The sequence below is a fragment of the Heteronotia binoei genome, chromosome 18, assembly GCF_032191835.1.
Source record: "Heteronotia binoei isolate CCM8104 ecotype False Entrance Well chromosome 18, APGP_CSIRO_Hbin_v1, whole genome shotgun sequence".
NCBI classification, from domain to species: Eukaryota; Metazoa; Chordata; class Lepidosauria; order Squamata; family Gekkonidae; genus Heteronotia; species Heteronotia binoei.
Genome location: NC_083240.1, coordinates 43,839,406 through 43,859,251, shown reverse-complemented (window position 1 = coordinate 43,859,251; position 19,846 = coordinate 43,839,406). Strand labels below are relative to the sequence as shown.

Below are 19,846 nucleotides of genomic sequence, written 5' to 3'. Positions count from 1 at the left end.
GAGTTGGAAGGGACCCTCCAGGGTCATCTAGTCCGACCCCCTGCACAAAGCAGGACACTTGAAAATACTTCCCTCCCCCACACACCCAGTGACACCCGCTCCACACCCAGAAGATGGCAAAATTGTTCCTTACGACTTTCCTCTATCTGCTCATCATTGTGTATCAGACAGCAGAGGGGGCTGAGGCTTATGCCCCGTGTTACTTTCCAAAGTAACTGAGTTACAAAAGCAGCCAACAGCACCCCTTGGGCACAGGGGCTTGACCTATGGCTTCACAGAGCCCATAAAGAGTAAGAGCCAGTAGCTTAATCACATCAGGGAAAAAATAAATGAAAGCTTAAACTTTTGGCCTAAGAAAAAGAGACAGACAACCACAAAGTGCTCATCACCTAAGGACATAAGCCATGAAATAACACAGATGGGATCCGATTACTTTGTTGTGGATTCACTACAGCAAAGAAAAAAAAATGCCATTTGCCTTTTATACTATGCAGAATGTTATAAAGCCCACAGCCCAGTTGCTAACAAGCACAGACCGATACTGGTCCATGACCCGGGGGGGGGGGGGGGGGGGGGGACTCCGGTATTAAAGGAATCCGGGCTATGCAAAGTCACTGCATCTAACACTAAAGTAGCTGGCCCCCACATGGATAACAAGAGCCACAAAACGAGATCGTCAACAAGTATTTGCGTAGTCACAGGCCTCACTAGGCATGCCAGAAAAACATGGCGTTGTAAATTAACTGGAGGAGGGGGGGGACCTCTTCTTATTAGAACAGCCTGATGAAAATGACATATGCTCTAGAAAGGACAGATTTGAGAGAGCTGAGAGCCAATTAACGAGAAAAGGAAGGAAGGGGGGGGAGAGGAAAAATCAGCCTGCTTAAACTCTCATGAGTTCACAGAATGCTTGACGGGGGAAGATTTCCAAACTGCCCCCCCCCCCCCCCACCGCGCGCAAACAGGCCCTCGCTGTATGCCTGAATTCCAAAGCCACTGCCTTTCACCCAGTTTCCACTTTTTAATGTACTCCTCTCCCCGCCCCGCCCCCACTTTGCTTTTTGCAAAGCTCTGGAAGCTGCTGGGCCAGACAGCCTTGCTTACTTCACGGGTTGCCAGGTCCGTCTCAGGAAATATCTGGGGACTTTGGGGGCGGAGCCAGGTGCAAGGCTGTGACAAGCACAACTGAACCTTGAAGGAGTTCTGGCCATTACACTTAAAGCGGCTGCGCTCCTTTTGAATGCCTCCTTGCACTGGAAATAATGGAGGATGGGGTACCTTCTTTGGGGGCTCATAGAAATGAACACCCCTTGTCCAATCTTTTTGAAACCTGGGGTGTTTTTGGAGGAGAGGCACCAGATGCTATGCTGAAAACTTGGTGCCTCTACCTCAAAAAAACAGCCCCCTCCAGAGCCCTCGATACCCACAGATGGATTCTCCATTATATGTTATGGAGACTGGTCTCCATAGGGAATAATGAAGTGCTGGCAGATCTCCCCCCTCCCATGCGCTTTCTGATGACCCTGATGTGAGAGAATGGCCTCCGAACTGGCGGATCCCCTGCCCCCAACTGGGGATTGGCAACCCTATTTACTTCTGGTGTCTACAGGCCACAGTATCCCTGTACCAAGCAAGAGAAAGTGACCCAACAGCTTAATTATGGCTCAGAAATTACAGAGCAGCGGTCACACAAGAGTGACAGCTTGATGACTTGAGGGGGGAAAGTCGATTCTCTCCAAGTACCAATTTAGGAGTATATTAATTAAACAAGCCACTCCAAGGTATAATGCCTTCTATTCCTGTCGCTGCACACGGCAAATGGTTCAGAGACAGGCCAATCCCACAGAATTACTCTAATTGGTAGAGCATTTTGTGACAGTTTATTCTGCTCCTGCTTTGTGCATTGCAAAGGTTAGCGGATCTGGGCACGAAGCAGAAAGGCTGGCGTTCAGAAACTCACAAATGTCTCGATCTTGTGGTTGTGGACAAAGCGCAACCACACTCTGGGAGTGTGTGGATAAACTGGGGGAGATCCAGTGGGCTGGTTATTAGACAATGTCTTAAAAGTCTCGTATAGGTTTTCCAAACGACAATCCTGACTCCTACTGCCAAGCGTCTTCTTTTTAAAAATTGTTTCCTATTTATCCAATGCATGCAATTTATTCCAAGTATTAGTTTCTGGGGGAAATTCAGAGTTTTGTGGTACAATGTACAGCCTTGCCAACAGGTCAGCTAAGAAGTCCAAACTTCACAAAGCACACCTAAGCAATGTTTTAAATTTTTAGTACCCTTGGGATGTCATGCAGCAATGACCTGCCTACACATCAGAAATTGGGGGAAGGGGAAGTTCCCTTTGCTGGAGTACTAAGTGGATTTATGCTCCCTTTCCCAAGTGTAAACAGCAAGCTTTGACAAACATTTTAGGAGTTCAAAGATCTGAGAGAGCAGTGAGGCACTCCAGTGAGGAGTGGGGGGGGGGGGGGGGAGATAAGGCAGTTATTTTTAGCCACTTGTAGCCAAAGCAGTTTGCAAACAAGTCACTAGCCCTCAGTGGGTTTCAGTAGCATTCCTCTGTTAACCGTTTGTGACACGCAGAAAAGCTCAAAAAGGAAGAAAGCGCCTCCTTCTCAAGCTCCTAACGCATTCTTCGCCAGATGGCATTTGCCATAAGCCAGGGTGACCAGGCAAGTAGCGATTTACAAGCTAGAAATCAAATGCTACTATGTGGGAACTTAAAAAAAAAAAAAAAAGACGTCTCAAAATGGCATGGGTGGTGGTACTGTTGATGTTATTAGTAGCATCCAACTAGCACACACTACACTTACGCAGCTGAGTTATATAAGGCGCACAAAAGGAACGTATTATCTGGGGAAGTATTGAATTTTATGCTTTAGTACAAAGTGTTGCAGTGTGAACAACAAAACTAAAAGTTTGGTGTAGTGGTTAAGTGTGCGGACTCTTATCTGGGAGAACCAGGTTTGATTCCCCACTCCTCCACTTGCACCTGCTAGCATGGCCTTGGGTCTGCCATAGCTCTGGCAGAGGTTGTCCTTGAAAGGGCAGCTGCTGTGAGAGCCCTCTCCAGCCCCACCCACCTCACAGGGTGTCTGTTGTGGGGGAGGAAGGTAACGGAGATTGTGAGCCGCTCTGAGACTCTTCGGAGTGGAGGGCGGGATATAAATCCAATATCTTCTTCTTCTTCTTCTTAAAATATCCCAGTAACAGAAACACAGCCTTGCATGTATTGCTCAAGTAAGAAACGCACAAGGACTGGGAGAGTAACTTGACTGGCGTGGCAAACTTAGGAGCTTCACTGAGGAAACAGCTAGCATATACCCCATGTCTTTACAAAGAAGCAAAAAAAGAACTTGTTCCCACAGAAGGAGGAGTGGTGTGCCCCCATGCAGTCCAGCTTCAGGCTCACTTTTACTCTGAAAAGCCTGCTTCCTGCCTGGGCACGAAGTGACCCTGACAAAGAAGAAGGCAGCCCAAAAGTCACTGGTTTGCATCGAGGATCCTAACAAATTTCAGGATCTTTTTGGGGATCAGTCACTTTAACCAAACAAAACACACATGCTGGCTAGGAAAGCCATTCAGCAGGGATGTTCTTACTGTATGCATGCCTCAAACAAGGTTCCACTTACCGCATTGGTGTGACCTGTTGTGATAATGGATAAGGGCTGAGAGAGGCAGGCAAAAATCCCCACTCACTCGTGATGCTCACCAGCAGTGTTCCCTCTAAGCTGTGGAGTGCTGTGAGCAGAAATTCCACTTTGTGAACTACTAGCATTGAAGTTGTGAGCTACTGCGTAAATTCATTTGCTCTGGGGCCATTTTTTGTGAGCTAAGACAAAAATATGTGAGCTTAGAGGCTAAAAAATGGTGAGCTAGCTCACACTAACTTAGCTTAGAGGGAACACTGCTCAGCAGTAACCTTGGGCCCATCACTCTCTCAGCCCAGCTTACCTCACAAGGTTGGTTTGAGAACAAAACAAAGGGGAGGAGGAAGAAGTGTGACTGTTAGCCTGAGTTCTTTGGAGGGAACACCACAAGTTGTTCATGAACCATCCTGTCTTTGCTTCTTCTTGGGGAACACTCATTTAAGGACATAAGAGAAGCCATGTTGGATCAGGCCAATGGCCCATCCAGTCCACACAGTGGCCACAAAAAAAAAAACCCAAGTGCCATCAGGAGGTCCACAAGTGGGGCTAGAAAGGGCGAGAGGGAACAGAAACTAATACTGCCTTATGTGGACATCTAGATTTCAAACTAAGGGTCCTAAAAAGCACACTGCAGATCTGTATTCATAAGCAAACATTTTGCAACTATGGCTTTACAGTGAATTGCCAGTAGAATTACAATTTTCGGTGGGAATCAAGGGATTCTCTTTCCTTTCTCCATTTTTTTTTGCATGACTGAAAATATTTTCTTAATCCAGACACACCTGCATGGTCAGACCATAGGGCTGGTAAGAGTAGCTTTACACACAGAGCCTACATCCAATGACTTCTTTCTCCTAAAGTCTCCTTCCATTAGGAATAGAAACAGGCACCTGTTGACTGCACCCTCCCCACGAAATCATCTTCCTTGCAAGGACAGTGAGTGGCGTGTCTCCTTCAGAAGGTACCTAGAGGGATGACAGTGGCTTGGGTCCCAGAGAGCATGAGAGAGAACTCCTCCAATGTGCTTAAGTCTTCGAACACACCGGTCCCTTCTCTTTGTCAAGGATCATCTGCTGCTAGGCGACCGAAACAGAAGACAAAAGGCCTCTGTGGTGATGGTGGCACCATGACAGATGGGCAAGGGCCTGGCACCTTAAGAGACTGTTATCACATCATGCAATCAGAGGACAGACTTGGCCTTTGACACAGCCATCCACCTACACTCTGTGGCACAGCCCCAGCCCAAAGTTGTGCGGTGTCGTGCCATCCTTGCTCAGCCTGGCTGCTGAATTCCTTGATGCCGTCACCCCGTACTAGAATTCAGATTCACTTCGCTTTTGGAGAAGACAGAGAAACTTCCCTTCTTGAGTTTCACCTTTGGGGGAAAAAAATTCACCGCATGCAGAGCCCATCATACAAAAGGGAGTCTTAACTGGCCCCACGACCTCTGTCACACTTCAGTGCCTCCAACAAGGCAGCTTCCTTCCAAAGGCAGTGAGAAGCCAGTTTTGAACCCTCCCTAGGCAACCCTCCTCCAGCCCGACGGCTGTGTCTGAGAAATGGGCTCAATGACTTAACAGAAGGGGTAACGGAAAAACAAAACCTGCTACTAAAGGGGGGCAGGATATCCCCCTGGGTGGGCATGCTGATCTCTCCCCTTCCCAACACGTAACAGGCACTGTGTTGGTTGGCTGTGCAGAACGTGAACAGCTTCCAGGAGACCTGACGAGGAAGCTTTTGTAAATGAGGCAAGTCAGGTTCTCCTGCCCCGCCCCGCCGGCGTGCCACAAACCAAATGCAGAGGAAAGTGGGTTAGCAAAATTTGATTGTGATTTGCAAGACTGCCTTAAAATTCAGCTGCAGGGAAGATGTTCCATGCAGGAAAAGCCACAGGCTCAAGTCACCTCTAAGCAGTGCTATAAGACAAGGGAAAAGGCACTTCTGAGAAGTGACTGAGGGGAACCTCTCCACTCAAAGGCTTCTGAATCCCAAAGTCAGGAGGCAACAATAAAGGAAGGCCTCAGCCTCTCTGCCCTGATGCTGGCCCTCCAGAGCAAGAGTGTTAAACATGAGGCCCAGGGGCCAAATCAGGCCCCCGAGAAACCGGCTGTCATTTGCTTCCTTCTTCCTCTCTCTTGCTTCTTTCTGCATCACAGCTTGCTTTGCCAGGTTTGCTCAATCACACAAGAGTTACAGAGCGAAGCCTCTATTTTTTCCATTGGCTGAGGCTCCTCCCTTGGGAAGTGCTTGTTTTGCCAGGCTCTTTCCATCGCACAGCAGAGCTACTGAGCCAAGTCTCCCTTCTATTGGCTGAGGCTCCTCCCCCTCCTGAGAAGGAAGGAAAGAGCCCAGTTCCCTTGATCCCATGGGAGAAATACAAAGAAAGCATCTTTAAGACCAACGAGTGCTAATATTTTAAGCATGTTTTATTTTAAGCTTTTAAAAAATCTTTGCATTTGTGTCATTTATAAAGTTTATATCTCTGCCACCTGGCATTACGTTTTATGACACACATGGCTCGGCCTGACAAGGTCTCATTTATGTGAGATTCGGCCCTCATAACAAATAAGTTTGACACCCCTGCTCCAGAGGAACTGGCTGGTGACTGTGTGAGACAAGAGGCTGGACTAGATGGACCACAGGCCTGATCTAGCAGGGCTCTTCTGGCTCTGGAGAGCCTGTTTGGTGTAGTGGTTAAGTGTGCGGACTCATCTGGGAGAACCAGGTTTGATTCCCCACTCCTCCACTTCCACCTGCTGGAATGTCCTTGGGTCAGCCATAGCTCTGGCAGAGGTTGTACTTGAAAGGGCAGCTGCTGTGAGAGCCCTCTCCAGCCCCACCCACCTCACAGGGTGTCTGTTGTGGGGGGAGGAAGGTAAAGGAGATTGTGAGCCGCTCTGAGACTCTTCGGAGTGGAGGGCAGGATATAAATCCAATATCATCATCATCTTTTTTTTGAAGTTCCCTATAAGAACCACATCCTGAATAAAACAGTCCTGTGGTCCGAGAGCACAACAGAAAGTTTAAATCCAGAAACCACACCGTACTAGACTATAACTGGGACAGTGTACCCATATGCAGCTGCTCTGCATCCCACAGGAAGTCAGGATATTTGGCTGATGGAGTACCCCTTTAAGCTGCACAAAATACAGACAAAGGGAAAAATTATGGTTGAAATCGAATACGCCTGAGAAGGGCTCAGTATCACAGTTGACCACAGGGTCTCCAAATCCAGCAGTTGCAATAGTTAACGGGGTAAAAACAACTCCCACATTTCTGCTGTGTTTTTAACACAGCAACACAAAGGTGAGCTACGCAGTAACAAGAACAGTAATTCAAAAGAACTGTGCACCAATACTGTACATAGAATCCAAAATATTATATTACAGACAAATTAATGTACACTCCAATTCTGTTTGTTCAAAAGGACTGTACAACACAGAAAATTATACAAATTGTCTTCCTCAAAGGATATAAGGAAGGAGTGTAGCATTTCCAAGTCATGCTGTTACTACTACCTCAGTGTTCAATATGTTCAATTTTAATCTGCAAAACAAAAAAAAAAAATCACCATACAGATCTTTCTTTCTCAGATGTGAATGCTAGCTTATTCCAAACACGTGTCCCAAATGCTTTCTCAAAGAACAGATCTGATTAGATTTTGTTCCAGGAGGACACTCTGTTATGATTTCAACTGGGACACAGTCCTCTGAAGTGGATCGCTCCTTCCTGCTGTCCTTTGAAAAAGACTATTTGTATAATTATCTGAATGGTGCAGTCTTTTTGAACGTACAGACTTATAGTGTACATTAATTTGTAATAATATTCTGGATTTTATGTACAGTATCGGTGCACAGTTCTTTTGGATTACTGTTTTTAATACAGGGCAAAATTCAGAGACTACAAAATTATTTGTTCAGCCTGCCAAGACAAGCACTCCATAAGGTGTATCTTTTTAAATAAAGGCTTCATGATCCCAGTAGACATCCAGCATGGTGTAATAGTTACAGCGTCAGACTTCAATCTGGGATATCCAGGTTCAAATCCCCACTCTGCCCTGGAAACTCGCTGGGTGACCTTGGGCCCGTCACATGTTCCCAGCCTAAACTACCTCACAGGGTTGTTGTGAGGATAAAAGAGCAAAGGATAACAATACAAAGGTTCAAGTCCTGACTCAGCCATGGTGCCCACTGGGTGATGCTGGGCCAGTCACTCCCTGATAATCTTTCTAACCTCTTTCACAGGATTGTTAGAGAGAATAACAGCAGGGGGTGGGAATAAGAGAAAAAACATGCATGCCACCTTTAGCCCCTTAACAAGAATGGCAGGATAAACGTGGATAAATACCTGAAAGAAAAGCCCTTGTGTAAGACTGAGACATCCACAGTCTTGAACAAACAACTCTTTCTACAGCAGGATCTGAAAGGATTCTCAATAGCACCAACATGTCCCAGAATGCAAGTCAGCTCAGGAGAAGAGAGAAGCCTGTGCCCTTAAGCCTCCACTGAAGCTCTGTATCACAAACTGCCTTTCCCACGCACCAAAAGCAATGTGAGGGCAAGACCAGGAAAGGCTGAGCCCAAGCACCCCACTCCACTCCCAGCCAGCCCAGCAAGAGGGCCCCACCCAGTTCACCAGCCCCTTCTTCCATTAGCTTGACCGGGCTTTTTTTGTAGCAGGAACTCCTTTGTATATTAGGCCACGCACCCCTGACGTAGCCAATCCTCCAAGAGCTTACAGTAGGCCTTGTACTAAGAGCCCTGTAAGCTCTTGGAGGATTGGCTGCATCAGGAGCGTGTGGCCTAAAATGCAAAGGAGTTCCTGCTACCAAAAAAAGCCCTGAGCCTGACCCAATCGTCTTACCTCCAACCAGAGCTCAGAGGAAACAGTCCCAGGGCACCAAACGAGATCCAGTCATGAAGGAAACCCAAAGCTGCATGGATAGAGGTGAGCAAACACAGAACGACTGGTAATTCTGTGTGCAGTTCTGGCTGCCGCAACTGAAGTAGTACAAGCAGGGTGCACGTTGGGGGTGGGGTGGGGGGTGCAGAGGAGAGATATGCTAAAGGAGGAGAAGGGAAATCATGAAGAACAAGCCAGGTTTCTGAACCTGGGTACTGTGCTGTTGCCTGAAGGTCAGAAAACCAGAACTAAACTTCCTTATGGAGTGGAAGCTTCCAGGTAACCCTTAAACCCCTCTTCTTTACTGAAACACGCATTAAGTAAAGTGATCAGGGCACCAATCTATTGCACACTGAAGAATGCATGCAGCATAAACGGTGCAAAAAAAGTTTCAAAAGGCTTAAAAACCTCTCTTAAAAAATCGTCTTTGCCCCCTGATCCCGGTCAGAACTCTAGACCCCACACAGCTACCCAGAATGTCAGCAAGTGTACAGGAGTGGCAAACCAAATCCTGAGAGTTTGTGTGTCAACTTGGGACATAAGGCAGCCAACAGAAAGAAACAACACAGCCACTGAAAACAGAAATCTTTGCTTTGCACGCATGGGAAGAGCACAAAACGCCTAGTCCTCCTTACAGAAACACAGGTTCCAAAATGGCTACTATCTCCCGATTAGGCCTCTTTTTTTTTCTTTTTCTTTTTTGTCGTTGCTCTGAGAAGAGACGAGGTAAAGAAGCAAGCGCATTATGTGCGCATAATGCAACATTGTGTACCAAAGCTCACCAATTATTGCAACTGGGAGAAGTCCAAGGCGGGGCCCGAGGCTTTTCTAAAGGCGGCGGGGGCCCTCGCTTCAGAATTGCAACACACGGTCTTCCATGCGCTGCATGCGCACGGTGCACCGAGCACAGAGTTAAACTTGCAAAGCAGCCGCTCACCGTCAGGGTGTCATCGATGTAAAGGGGAATCTGCCGCTTCTCAAAGAGGAATTCTTCTTCGCCGTCTCTGCAAACTGCCACCAGCCGCGCCATCTCTGCTGCCGCCACTCCACTCGCTTCTTCCTCCCAGCTTTCAGCCTGAAAACAGCCAAACCCCAGGGCAAGTAAATACATGCTGCAGTTCCAGAATGCACTTTCACCAGAAGAGGGAAGGCGTCTGCTTTGCTGCACTGACGATTCGACACAGAGCAGGAGGCAAGGAATCCTCTGGTGCCTCCACACTCTGGAGGAGAAGCAGCTGCACAAGCACTTGGAAGGTAGAGGGGAAAAAACACTGAGCCATTTCTGGAGCTGCCCAATTAGAAAGGCAAGTACATTTTCTTCCACCATTAAAAGAGAGAATTGAGATTGTATGGCTTCAGATACATCTGGATGCAACAGATGCTGCTGGGACCAAAGGAAACCAGAAAGGAATTATTTGCATAAGAAAGCAAGCAGGGACTGGAAAATACCCCCCCTTGGGGACAGCATTCCAAAGGCTAACTTCAAAGGCAACTACCCACTGCTTTAACAATTTAACTTCCTTTTACCAACATCCCAGTACAGCAAAACCCAAGGGATTTTTTCCTCCCAGAACATCCCAATACCGCAACAACCGTGGGGCGGACATTGTAGGCCCAGAAAACTCCTCACTTGGGAATGCAGCACTAGCTGCTGGGGAAACAACCATACAAAACTTTTAACATCCTTTCCAACTGGCAGATTCCACCTCCATCCCTCTGTAATAGTAACTGGTACTAATAAGAGAGTGCATCCTCAAGAGAAACAGAATTCATGTGTAACCAAAACTGCCAGTGGAACAGCAACACTGCATTCAATGGGAGAGAGGAACTTAACTGGTGAACCCCTTAAGCTTCACAACAGAACAAAGTTTGAGTCCACTGGCACCTTTAAAAACCAACAAAGTTTAATTTGGGGCGTAAGCTTATACCCAGAATTCAACTTTGTTGGTCTTAAAGGTGCCACTGGACTCAAGCGTTGTTCTACTGATTCAGAGTAACACAGCTACCCACTCTGATTTAAACTTTGCAAGGCACAGATGTGGGAAGGATGTTTTCCCTGTACATTTTTAATATCTTCCTCAGAGCCCCCAGTCCTATTCAGAGCAGGAGCCTGTCCCTTAGCAAGAGAAGGGGATATGCAATTGAGCAGCTCCAATAGATATTTAAACCTCCAATTAATCACAGCCTGAAAACCTCCAATATTTAGGCCTGCAAAAGCCACACCACCTCTAAAACTGAACACACACTAAAAAGTAGATCTTCATGCCCAAGAAATTTGTTACAAGTCTTCTCTCAAGCTAGAGCAGGTGACAGAGATCTATCTTAGCACTAAGCCAATGGGGGGGGGGGGGAGTTTCTTTTTGTATGGATTAGCCACACTCATGGCTCTTTCCCACATACACACATCTCAAAATGTAGTATGTGTATTCCACAGACATAATTTATTTATGGTTGCTCCTCGAGACAAGACTGGATGCAGGTTGCATTTTGAGCACACCTACTGAAGCTGTCTCCCATGCATCAGCACATAATGCGCACAGAAACCTTTGGGCCACTATGGGGGGGGGGAGGACACCTCGGGTGTATGCTGCGTGTATGCCTGGCCGTTCCACCCTTGGGCATCTTTACAAAATCACGCTCATTGCAATAATTCTTCTCACTGTAAGCTTGAAAATATCTACTCCTGTAGATATTGCAGCATTCCAAGGGGCAGCAGTCTCCAGGTTGTCCTTTGATCAAAGGCAAATAAGAGGGAGGATTTTGTTTGCTGTTTTTAAACAATGATTTGCAACTGCATGGTGCAGTAGACAGTCACGAGAAATCAAGAACCACCCACAGATACTCTCTTTCCCAATAAAACTAAGTTCTGTCAAAGAAGCTGTAAAGCTGCCACCCACCCATGTTTCTCCCCCTCCCAAGAACTGGTCCATGCTATTTGGGGGAGGGCCATTCCCCCCCACCCCGTGCCTTATTTTTGGGAAGGGACGGTGGCTCAGTGGTAGAGCATCTGCTTGGTAAACAGAAGGTCCCAGGTTCAATCCCCAGCATCTCCAACTAAAAAGGATCCAGGAAAGTAGGTGTGAAAAACCTCAGCTTGAGACCCTGCAGAGCCGCTGCCAGTCTGAGTAGACAATACTGACTTTGACGGACCGAAGAGGGTCTGATTCAGTAGAAGGCAGCTTCATATGTTCTTCATACGTCCTGTTCTTCCCTCTCCCACCAACCCCACCCCTAAATTTATTCAAAAGGACGCCTCCCAGAATTCAACAGGACCTAGGCGCAGCCTACCAAAAATGTATTGCACTACAGCCCCAGCAGCCTTTGGAGGTTTCACTCGAGAAAGAGACTGAGGCCCAGCTGCAAACTTCCTCAACCCCCCCCCGCCCCGGGCCAGGCCTATTTGCTTGCAGCTTGACCTCCCCCCTTATCCGACTGGCCTGCCTCATGAAGACTCCAGCTGGAGGGGCGTCTGGCCAGGAAGCCTCCGGGCGAAGGACAAGAGGGGGTCAAAAGAGAAGGGGAGCCGGCCCCCTCCTCCCGAAGAGGCTCCACCTCCATTTAAATTTAACCTGCCTGCCTCTCTCCCCCTCCCCCTTCCCAGGCCCCCACCTCTGGCCTTCCTCCTGCTCAGAGCTCCACACCGCAAGAGGCCGCGACGGCTGCTTTTTGGCCCCTCTCGCTTCCCCTCCCCAGCCCCCCCTCCTCCCTCTCTCTCTCTTCCAAGGGAGCAGGTCCAGCCACGGGCCTCCTCGTCCAGTTTTGGCTCCGCCTTCTTCTCGCGAGAAGCAGGCCGCGGCCAGCCCCTCCTCCTCCTCCTTCTTCCCCAACCGCTCACTCGGCCCCGCCCCCTCCTAAACTCCGCCTCCAATTTCCCGTCCTAAAGCACCGCCCCCTTCCTCGCCTGTTCAAAAGACGAGCCGTTCCCTCCCCGCCCGCTCCTCTTCGCAAGCCCCGCCTTCCGCGCTTTTTTGGGGGGGAAAGGTTCCGCCCCTTTCTGTCGAATCGTTTCACCCTCAGTGATTTCTGTTCTCCCTCCGCGCTCTTCACAGTCTATGGGGCTTCCCTCAGAAACTTCGGCGGAGGTGGGGACGGAGAAAAAGTCCCGGCATTCGGCTTCTTTCCGCGCATGTTGCGCGCGCACGGAGGAAAAGGTTGCTGTATCAGAGAAGCCCCGCCCAGAAGTCCACGGGCGGCCCCATCCTCGCCTCGCGCCCCGAGCAGGTGTCATAAATAGCCCTCGGAGAGAACGCGGGGCGGCCTCTGTGCGTCACCCAGGCTGGCTCCTTCCGCCTCGAAAAGTAGCTCCATGCTGAGGCACTTTTGACTCAAATCACCCTCCAAAAAACACAAACAAAACCCCTTCAGAAGCCCCAATCCTCCTTGGGCACGCCCCCCCCCCCCAATCAGTCGCCTGGGTTTTTCTCTCTGAGCACTTCAGGTTGCCAACTTGCAGGTGAGGCCTGGAGATGCCCTGGAGTCATAACTCTCTCCAGGTGATATATATTCTTTGTTGCTCCTTTGGCATTATACCCCACCCGAGGGCCTTACCCTTCCTAAGCCCCACTATCCCAGGCTTCAGGGGAGGGACGGTGGCTCAGTGGTAGAGCATCTGCTTGGGAAGCAGAAGGTCCCAGGTTCAACCCCTGGCATCTCCAAAAAGGGTCCAGGCAAATAGGTGTGAAAAACCTCAGCTTGAGACCCTGGAGAGCCGCTGCCAGTCAGGGGAGGGACGGTGGCTCAGTGGCAGAGCATCTGCTTGGGAAGCAGGAGGTCCCAGGTTCAATCCCTGGCATCTTCACTAAAAAAGGGCCCAGGCAAATAGGTGTGAAAAACCTCAGCTTGAGACCCTGGAGAGCCACTGCCAGTCTGAGTAGACAATACTGACTTTGATGGACCCAGGGTCTGATTCAGTATAAGGCAGCTTCATATGTTGTTCACCTTCAAATCTCCCAAGTATTTCCAAACCCAAAGTTGGGACCCACACTTCTGCCGCTAAGTCTCCAGGAATTTCCCCCCTCAGAGTTGGCGACCCTGCTACAAACAGAGTGAGTCCTCCTACGCAAGCATAAGAAAGCTACAATATTTCTAAAGACATTTTTTTACATTTAAATGTTCAATCTCCAAAAGCTATATATATATATATATATATATATATATATATATATATATATATATATATATATAGCTTTTTGAGATTGAACATTTAAATGTAAAAATAAATATATATATATTTACAATGGGCATTTTTAGAATATATTTAAATTAATTACACATTCACATTAGTATCTTACTAATGGCTGAAATGGTACATTATTCTAGCAAAGAGCTGGTGTAGTGGCTAGACTAGAGCATCAACTTAGGCTTTGGGAGACTCAGGTTCAAATCCCTACTCTGTCATAAAAGCTGGCTGGGTGAGCTTGGGTCAGTCCCACACTCTCACCTTCACCCACCTCACAGGGTTGTTGTGAGGATAAAACGGGAGAGCAACGGAAGCTGCTCTGGGTCCCCATTGTTGAGAAAAGTGGGATATAAATGAAGTAACTCAGTTCATTCTTGGGAGTAAGGTTAACTGAATTTCATACTTCCTTTTAATGAAATGTGCACAGATTTGGGGTAGAAAACAGAAGCAAGCACTTTTATTTATTTTAAAAATTTAAAAATCTGAACATTTCCTTGTAAGGAAAGGCTGAAGAGCACGGGGCATCTCAGTTTAGAAAAGGAGACAATACAGGTTTATAAAATTATCCATGGGGTCAAGAGGGCAGAGAGAACTTTTTTCCTCCCAAAATACAATAATTTGAGGGCATCCAACAAAGCTGAGGGGTGGTAGATTCAGGATGGACAAAAGGAATTACTTCTTTATTCAATGATGGATTAAATTGGGGCGTTCACTGCTGAGGGATGAAGAGATGGCCGTGAGCATAGGTGGCTTTAGAAGTGATGCAGACTGATAGAAGGTCCATCAACAGTTACTAGCCATAGTCATTAAAAAAAAGATCCTATATACTTAGGAGCAGGAAACCTCTGAATAGCAGGGCTAGCCTAGGTGCCAACGTGGGTGGAAGGTCCTGGCCTCTATACCCTGCAGAGCAATTGGGTAGCCATGGTGACAAACAGGATGCTGGCCTAGGTGGACCACTGGTTTGATCTTCTTACATGAATATCAGCCAAAAGAAATTGTGACAACAGGGGGAGCCCTACTAGTAGAAATGAAAAAAAAATGGAAACATCAGGGCAGGGGTCCACAACCTTTTCGAGTGGGTGGTGGGCACCTTTGGAATTCTGACAGAGGGAGGCATGCACATCCTTTTATGGCAGGTGGAGCCAACCACAAAATGTCAGACAGTAAGGTCATGCATAACTCTAATAGCAACCTTCAATTTAATATTTCAGGCAGAAGGGGGCCTTTTAAAATGGGCACAGTATTTACAAATATTTTCTTCCCTTGAAGATCCTTGTGCTGAGGTAGCCACTCCTGCCAAAGCAATTTTTTAAGAATCTGCACAGCCAATCAAAACCCCAATGGCCTCAGCCCTGTTGGGCAAAAGCCCCATCCAGCTTTCTATGACAACTTGGGGGGCCTTGATTTATGAAGTTATATAGTACCATCATTGTAAGTCCATTGACTTTGATGGACTTAAGGGGACAGTTCTGCTTAAAAAGAACGTTGGAGTCCAGTGGCACCTTTAAGAACAACAAAGTTTTATTCAAAATGTGAACTTTCATGTGCATGCACAACTCAGCCAGAGTGAAATTAAACTTACCAGTCTATACATATAAGGCCGTATATATATATGGGCTAGTAAGAGAGCCAGCTTGGTATGTAGTGGTTAAGTGTGTGGACTCTCCACTCCTCCACTTGCACCTGCTGGAATGGCCTTGGGTCAGTCATGGCTTTTGCAGAGCTGTCCTTAAAAGGGCAGCTTCTGGGAGAGCTCTTTCAATCCCACCTACCTCACAGGATGTCTGTTGTAGGGGAGGAAGGTAAAAGGAGACTGTAAGCCACTTTGAGACTCTGAGATTCAGAGTGGAGGGTGGGGTATAAATCCAGTATCTTCTTCTATCTTCTGTCCGAGGAATTGTGCGTGAGGAAGCGTACATACCAAATTCATCCAACTTGGTACTATCACTTCAGACCAACATGGATGTCCACCTGGATCTGCTTAAAAAGTCACTGTTAATTCAGGATTAATTGTAGTAGATATTGTATGCATACATTTTATGTGTGTGTACATAATCATTTGAACATGTATAGATATATATATATACAACAAATGCAATAGACATACACCTAAGTGCATTATGTACAAGCTTGTATTGATACAAACACACACAGATGAAAATTAGAGGTGTGTGTCTCTGTAAACACATACACATTTATATGCAATATGTACACATTTTCATACACATATACAGACTTCTCCCAGAGGGGAAAGCATAGTTTTGCAATTGACATCTGAGGGAGAAACGAGGCAAAATCAATTTAGTTTCATTTATTTAATAAAATGCAGAAGTCACTGCAATGCTGAAGTCAAATATACAATTAGACAAACAAAATACATATTTAATCCCAATTAAATGTTCACAGACTTTCAGTCAAAGACTTTCACCCTCACAATTCTTACTTGGAAGCAGACTCCCGTGAAATCAATGAGGTGTTTACTTTCAAGTAAACTAGGTTAGGAGCATGGCTGTTTGAAACCTTAACCTGAAAATAAAAGCCTCCCAACATTAAACTTAACTTTCCCATTGGGTAACACAATGGCATTCATTCCTACAATAGTTTTGAGTGTTTCTAGTGCTTTGCAAATATGTGGCAGCAGTCCTTACAACAACCCTGAAAGGTAGGCCAATATGGCTATTCTCTGATAAAAGGTGCTTGCAGAGGCATTCAGAGACAGAGCTGTCTGATGCTGAGAAAAGATGCTTGCAGAGGTTTTCAGACACGCAGCTTCCCCTGACTCTCATTGTCACCATCAGCGGCAGTAATGTCTGAGGACTCGGAAGTGCCCCAATTTGTCCAGACAGCCCCTTACCAGAGCACCCGCTGGCAGGGAGTCTGAGCTGCAGTGGCTTGGCCGACCTACAGGGAGTGCTGCCTGGGGCCTCTGAGTGCTTCCAGTGCCAGCCCCCCACCCCACCCCACGGACCAGCCAGGCAGTTCAGAATCTGCAATGCAAATTTTAGGATTGCCATCATTACCATCTGTCAGGCCAGCAAAACCCTAAACAGCAGTCAGATATTGTGACCACCTCGAGCTTGAAATCCAGCCCAAGGGCCTCCTCGTTTGGTTCCCTGCATTCCTTGGCTACATCCAGAAGCAACAAGCCCAGACACACAGGACTAACTGCAAAAAACATCTGAAGGCCAGAAAGGTAAATTGACTGCACTGAAACATTACAGATTCTGAAGCTGCAAAAGGAGATTGACTCTGTGAAATCCAAAATAGCAGAACTTTGGAGGCAGGACAAACAGCTGAAACTCCAAGCGTTTCCAGTGATGATGAGACATCAAAGAAAGTAGCCTATTCTGTGACAATTGAACTGATCATCACATCAGAGGATGTCTGACTCAAGCAGGGCATCAGACAAGCCGCTGCATTTAACGTGCACCAGTGGGCAGGGGCGCACATTTTTTCTCTTAGTCATACTAGTTTGAGCCCATTATCCAAGTTTATCCAAATGAGTTATTTTTCTCTCTGTTAGGTTAATATACTCTGGAGGTTTGCCCATTGTGCAAGTTAAAATTTAAAAAAAAAAATTGCACAGTAAGCTTTATGGCTCAGAGCTTATGCTCAAGCATCAAGTTAAGTAGTTCCAAAAGTGCCCTTGGGAACAATAGCATGAAGAGGAAGGACACAGAAATCTAAAGCCAACAAAGACGCAAGGCAACATTTGACCCCGACATCTCCAAATGTCTTCCTTCTTATTCAGTAAATGGATAACAGTTGCATGGCAAGGCTTTCAAAACCATGGATTTAAAAATTATTATAATGGATGGCTTAGTATGTCTTGTTATCATCGTCTCTTTGCAGCTAACAGATCCAAAATCCAACTAGAGTTCAGGAGTGGGCACGCTTTGAATTGATGTACAAAACGGTAGCAATACATTTTGGAACATACCATGCACTATACAACTGCCACCTCAGGCTAGGGAATTGTGCTCTTAATTAATGGACAAGCCACTAAAGTTAATCATCAGCTTGACTAATTCAGTACAGAATGACTTGCTTTTATAACTTTGAAAATGACAGCCTGTCCCATTAAGGATGTATGCTGGCTGAAGTTCCGCTCAATTGGTTGTCAAAACAGCTACAATGTAAATGAGAGCCAATGAAGCTTAACTTGTTTTATCATAGACCACTGGTTTATTTCCTTGCCAATGTAAAATCTAACCCACTAATGATGCTAATTGGGCAGTGTCCTGAACACAAGACAGAAAGAACATTGGCACTTCTCAAGACTTGTCTGCTGGCTTGTATACTAGAAGGCTCATATCTTGTCTTAATTTTATAATACCCCCATAAATGAAATGAGTTATAAAGGCATGCACGTAAGTCTATATTGCCCGAGATTATCTAAAGAAGAGTAGGTTTCCCCCCCCTGCTTTTCTCTGTCTTTAAGAGTTTCCTAAGCAGCTTACAATTGCCTTTTCTTCCACTCCCCACAACAGACTTTTTGTGAGGTAGAAGGGGTGGAGACAGTTCTGAGAAAACTGGCCTGCCCAAGGTCACCCAGCAAGCCTCATGTGGAGGAGGAGTGGGGAATCAAACCCAGGCCTCCAGATTAGAGATCACTGCTCTTAATCACTATACCACGCTGGCTCTCTTATTTAATATTTCAATTTCCTCCTCTTCTTATAGGCCAGGGGTCCTCAAACTACGGCCCGCGGGCCAGATGTGGCCCGCTGAGGACGTTTATGCGGCCCACTGGGTTATGGCAAAATCAGACCGGAAGTGACGTTTGACCTAAATTCGCGTTAGCAATGCACACTTCCGGCACTGGGCTGAGGCGGCAGAGACAGAGTGTGAGGCGATACCAAGGTGAGGTGAGTTCCTAGGCTGGGGTGTGTGGTGTGGGGAAGGGAGAGAGATGCAGAAGACGGAGAACTGACGGCCCGCGGCCTTGTACAGTAACGGCAGCCACCACAACAGTCCGGCCCTCCAACAGTCTGCGGGACAGTGAACTGGCCCCCTATTTAAAAAGTTTGAGGACCCCTGTTATAGGCTTTAACTTTGTTTTTGCTTTTTCCCTTCCCCCATGCATCTGGACATAAAACTATATAAAATTTTTATCAGCCCTGATCCTGCAGAGACTTTTACATGCTCAGCTCTTTGGCATGGACTAGCTAAGTGCGTTATCAATCTGATGACCTGTATTCACCCACCTTATTAAACTGAAAGGTGCTCCATTGACTTCTATGGGAAAACATTTAGGTGATGCTATCAGTGACAGTGCTGAGGTAGAACAATCTTGCCCCCCCCCCCTCCACCAAAAAGCAGGCTGACAAATGTCTGGAGGCTACGGTCCCTCCCTCTTCAATCTCTGTGATGGCCAAGGCAACAGCTCTTTTCATCCCTGCCATCTGAGTCAGTGGCCTCCATTTCTTTCTATATGAAAGTGACCACAACCAGGAATATGATATGTGGGAGAACTTCCATCACCCACACCAAGCCAGACACTGGTCACTCCCCTGTCAAGCAATTCTGGCCCTGAACTGAACACCATGCTGGGTATGGTTGCCAGCTGGGAGGTCTCCCAGAATTACAAGTGATGCTGCAGAGGGTGGGCTCTGCGGCATTATACCCTATTAAGGCCCCTCCCCTCCTGAAACTCTGTCCTCCGCAGGGTCCCGCCCCCTCCAATCAATTTTCCAGGAAATTCCCAATGTAGAGTTAGCAAACCTAACGCTGGACATCTTGTCTGCAGATACCTTTTAAGATGTAAGGACATGCTGCACAGGAAACTCAATGTGATGAACATACACACTGGCTTTCAGTCTAATATTTGAGGCCAGTAGCGCCTTTAAGATCAACAAAGTTTAATTTAATTTCACTTTGAAGAAGTGTGCATGTGCATGAAAACTTATACCAAGAATTAAACTTTGCAGGTCTTAAAGGTGCACCTGGACTCAGACTTTGTTCTGTTGCTTCTGACCCAAACAGCTACCCAAACAGCTACGATGCTGCCATTCGCATGTTATCTAGCTTTCCGTTTGTACATGCATATAAACTAGACCTTTGGTTCCAAATCCTACAAGCATCTACAGATGTGCCATGCAAA

General features: G+C 46.8%; 1 protein-coding gene across 2 annotated transcripts in view; it reads right to left on the bottom strand.

The window, feature by feature from the left end:
- The window catches only part of GGNBP2 (gametogenetin binding protein 2), a 43,549-nt gene extending 33,778 nt beyond the window's left edge, over nucleotides 1-9,771 (bottom strand). The window contains exon 1 of one of the 2 annotated variants that reach the window (XM_060259626.1): nucleotides 9,502-9,771. In XM_060259626.1, the coding sequence (XP_060115609.1) occupies nucleotides 9,502-9,675 (174 nt within the window). In that variant the 5' untranslated portion in view covers nucleotides 9,676-9,771. The remainder of the gene's footprint in view (nucleotides 1-9,501) is intronic. The other variant, XM_060259625.1, reaches the window with a different exon arrangement.
- Between the last annotated feature and the right edge of the window lie 10,075 nt (nucleotides 9,772-19,846).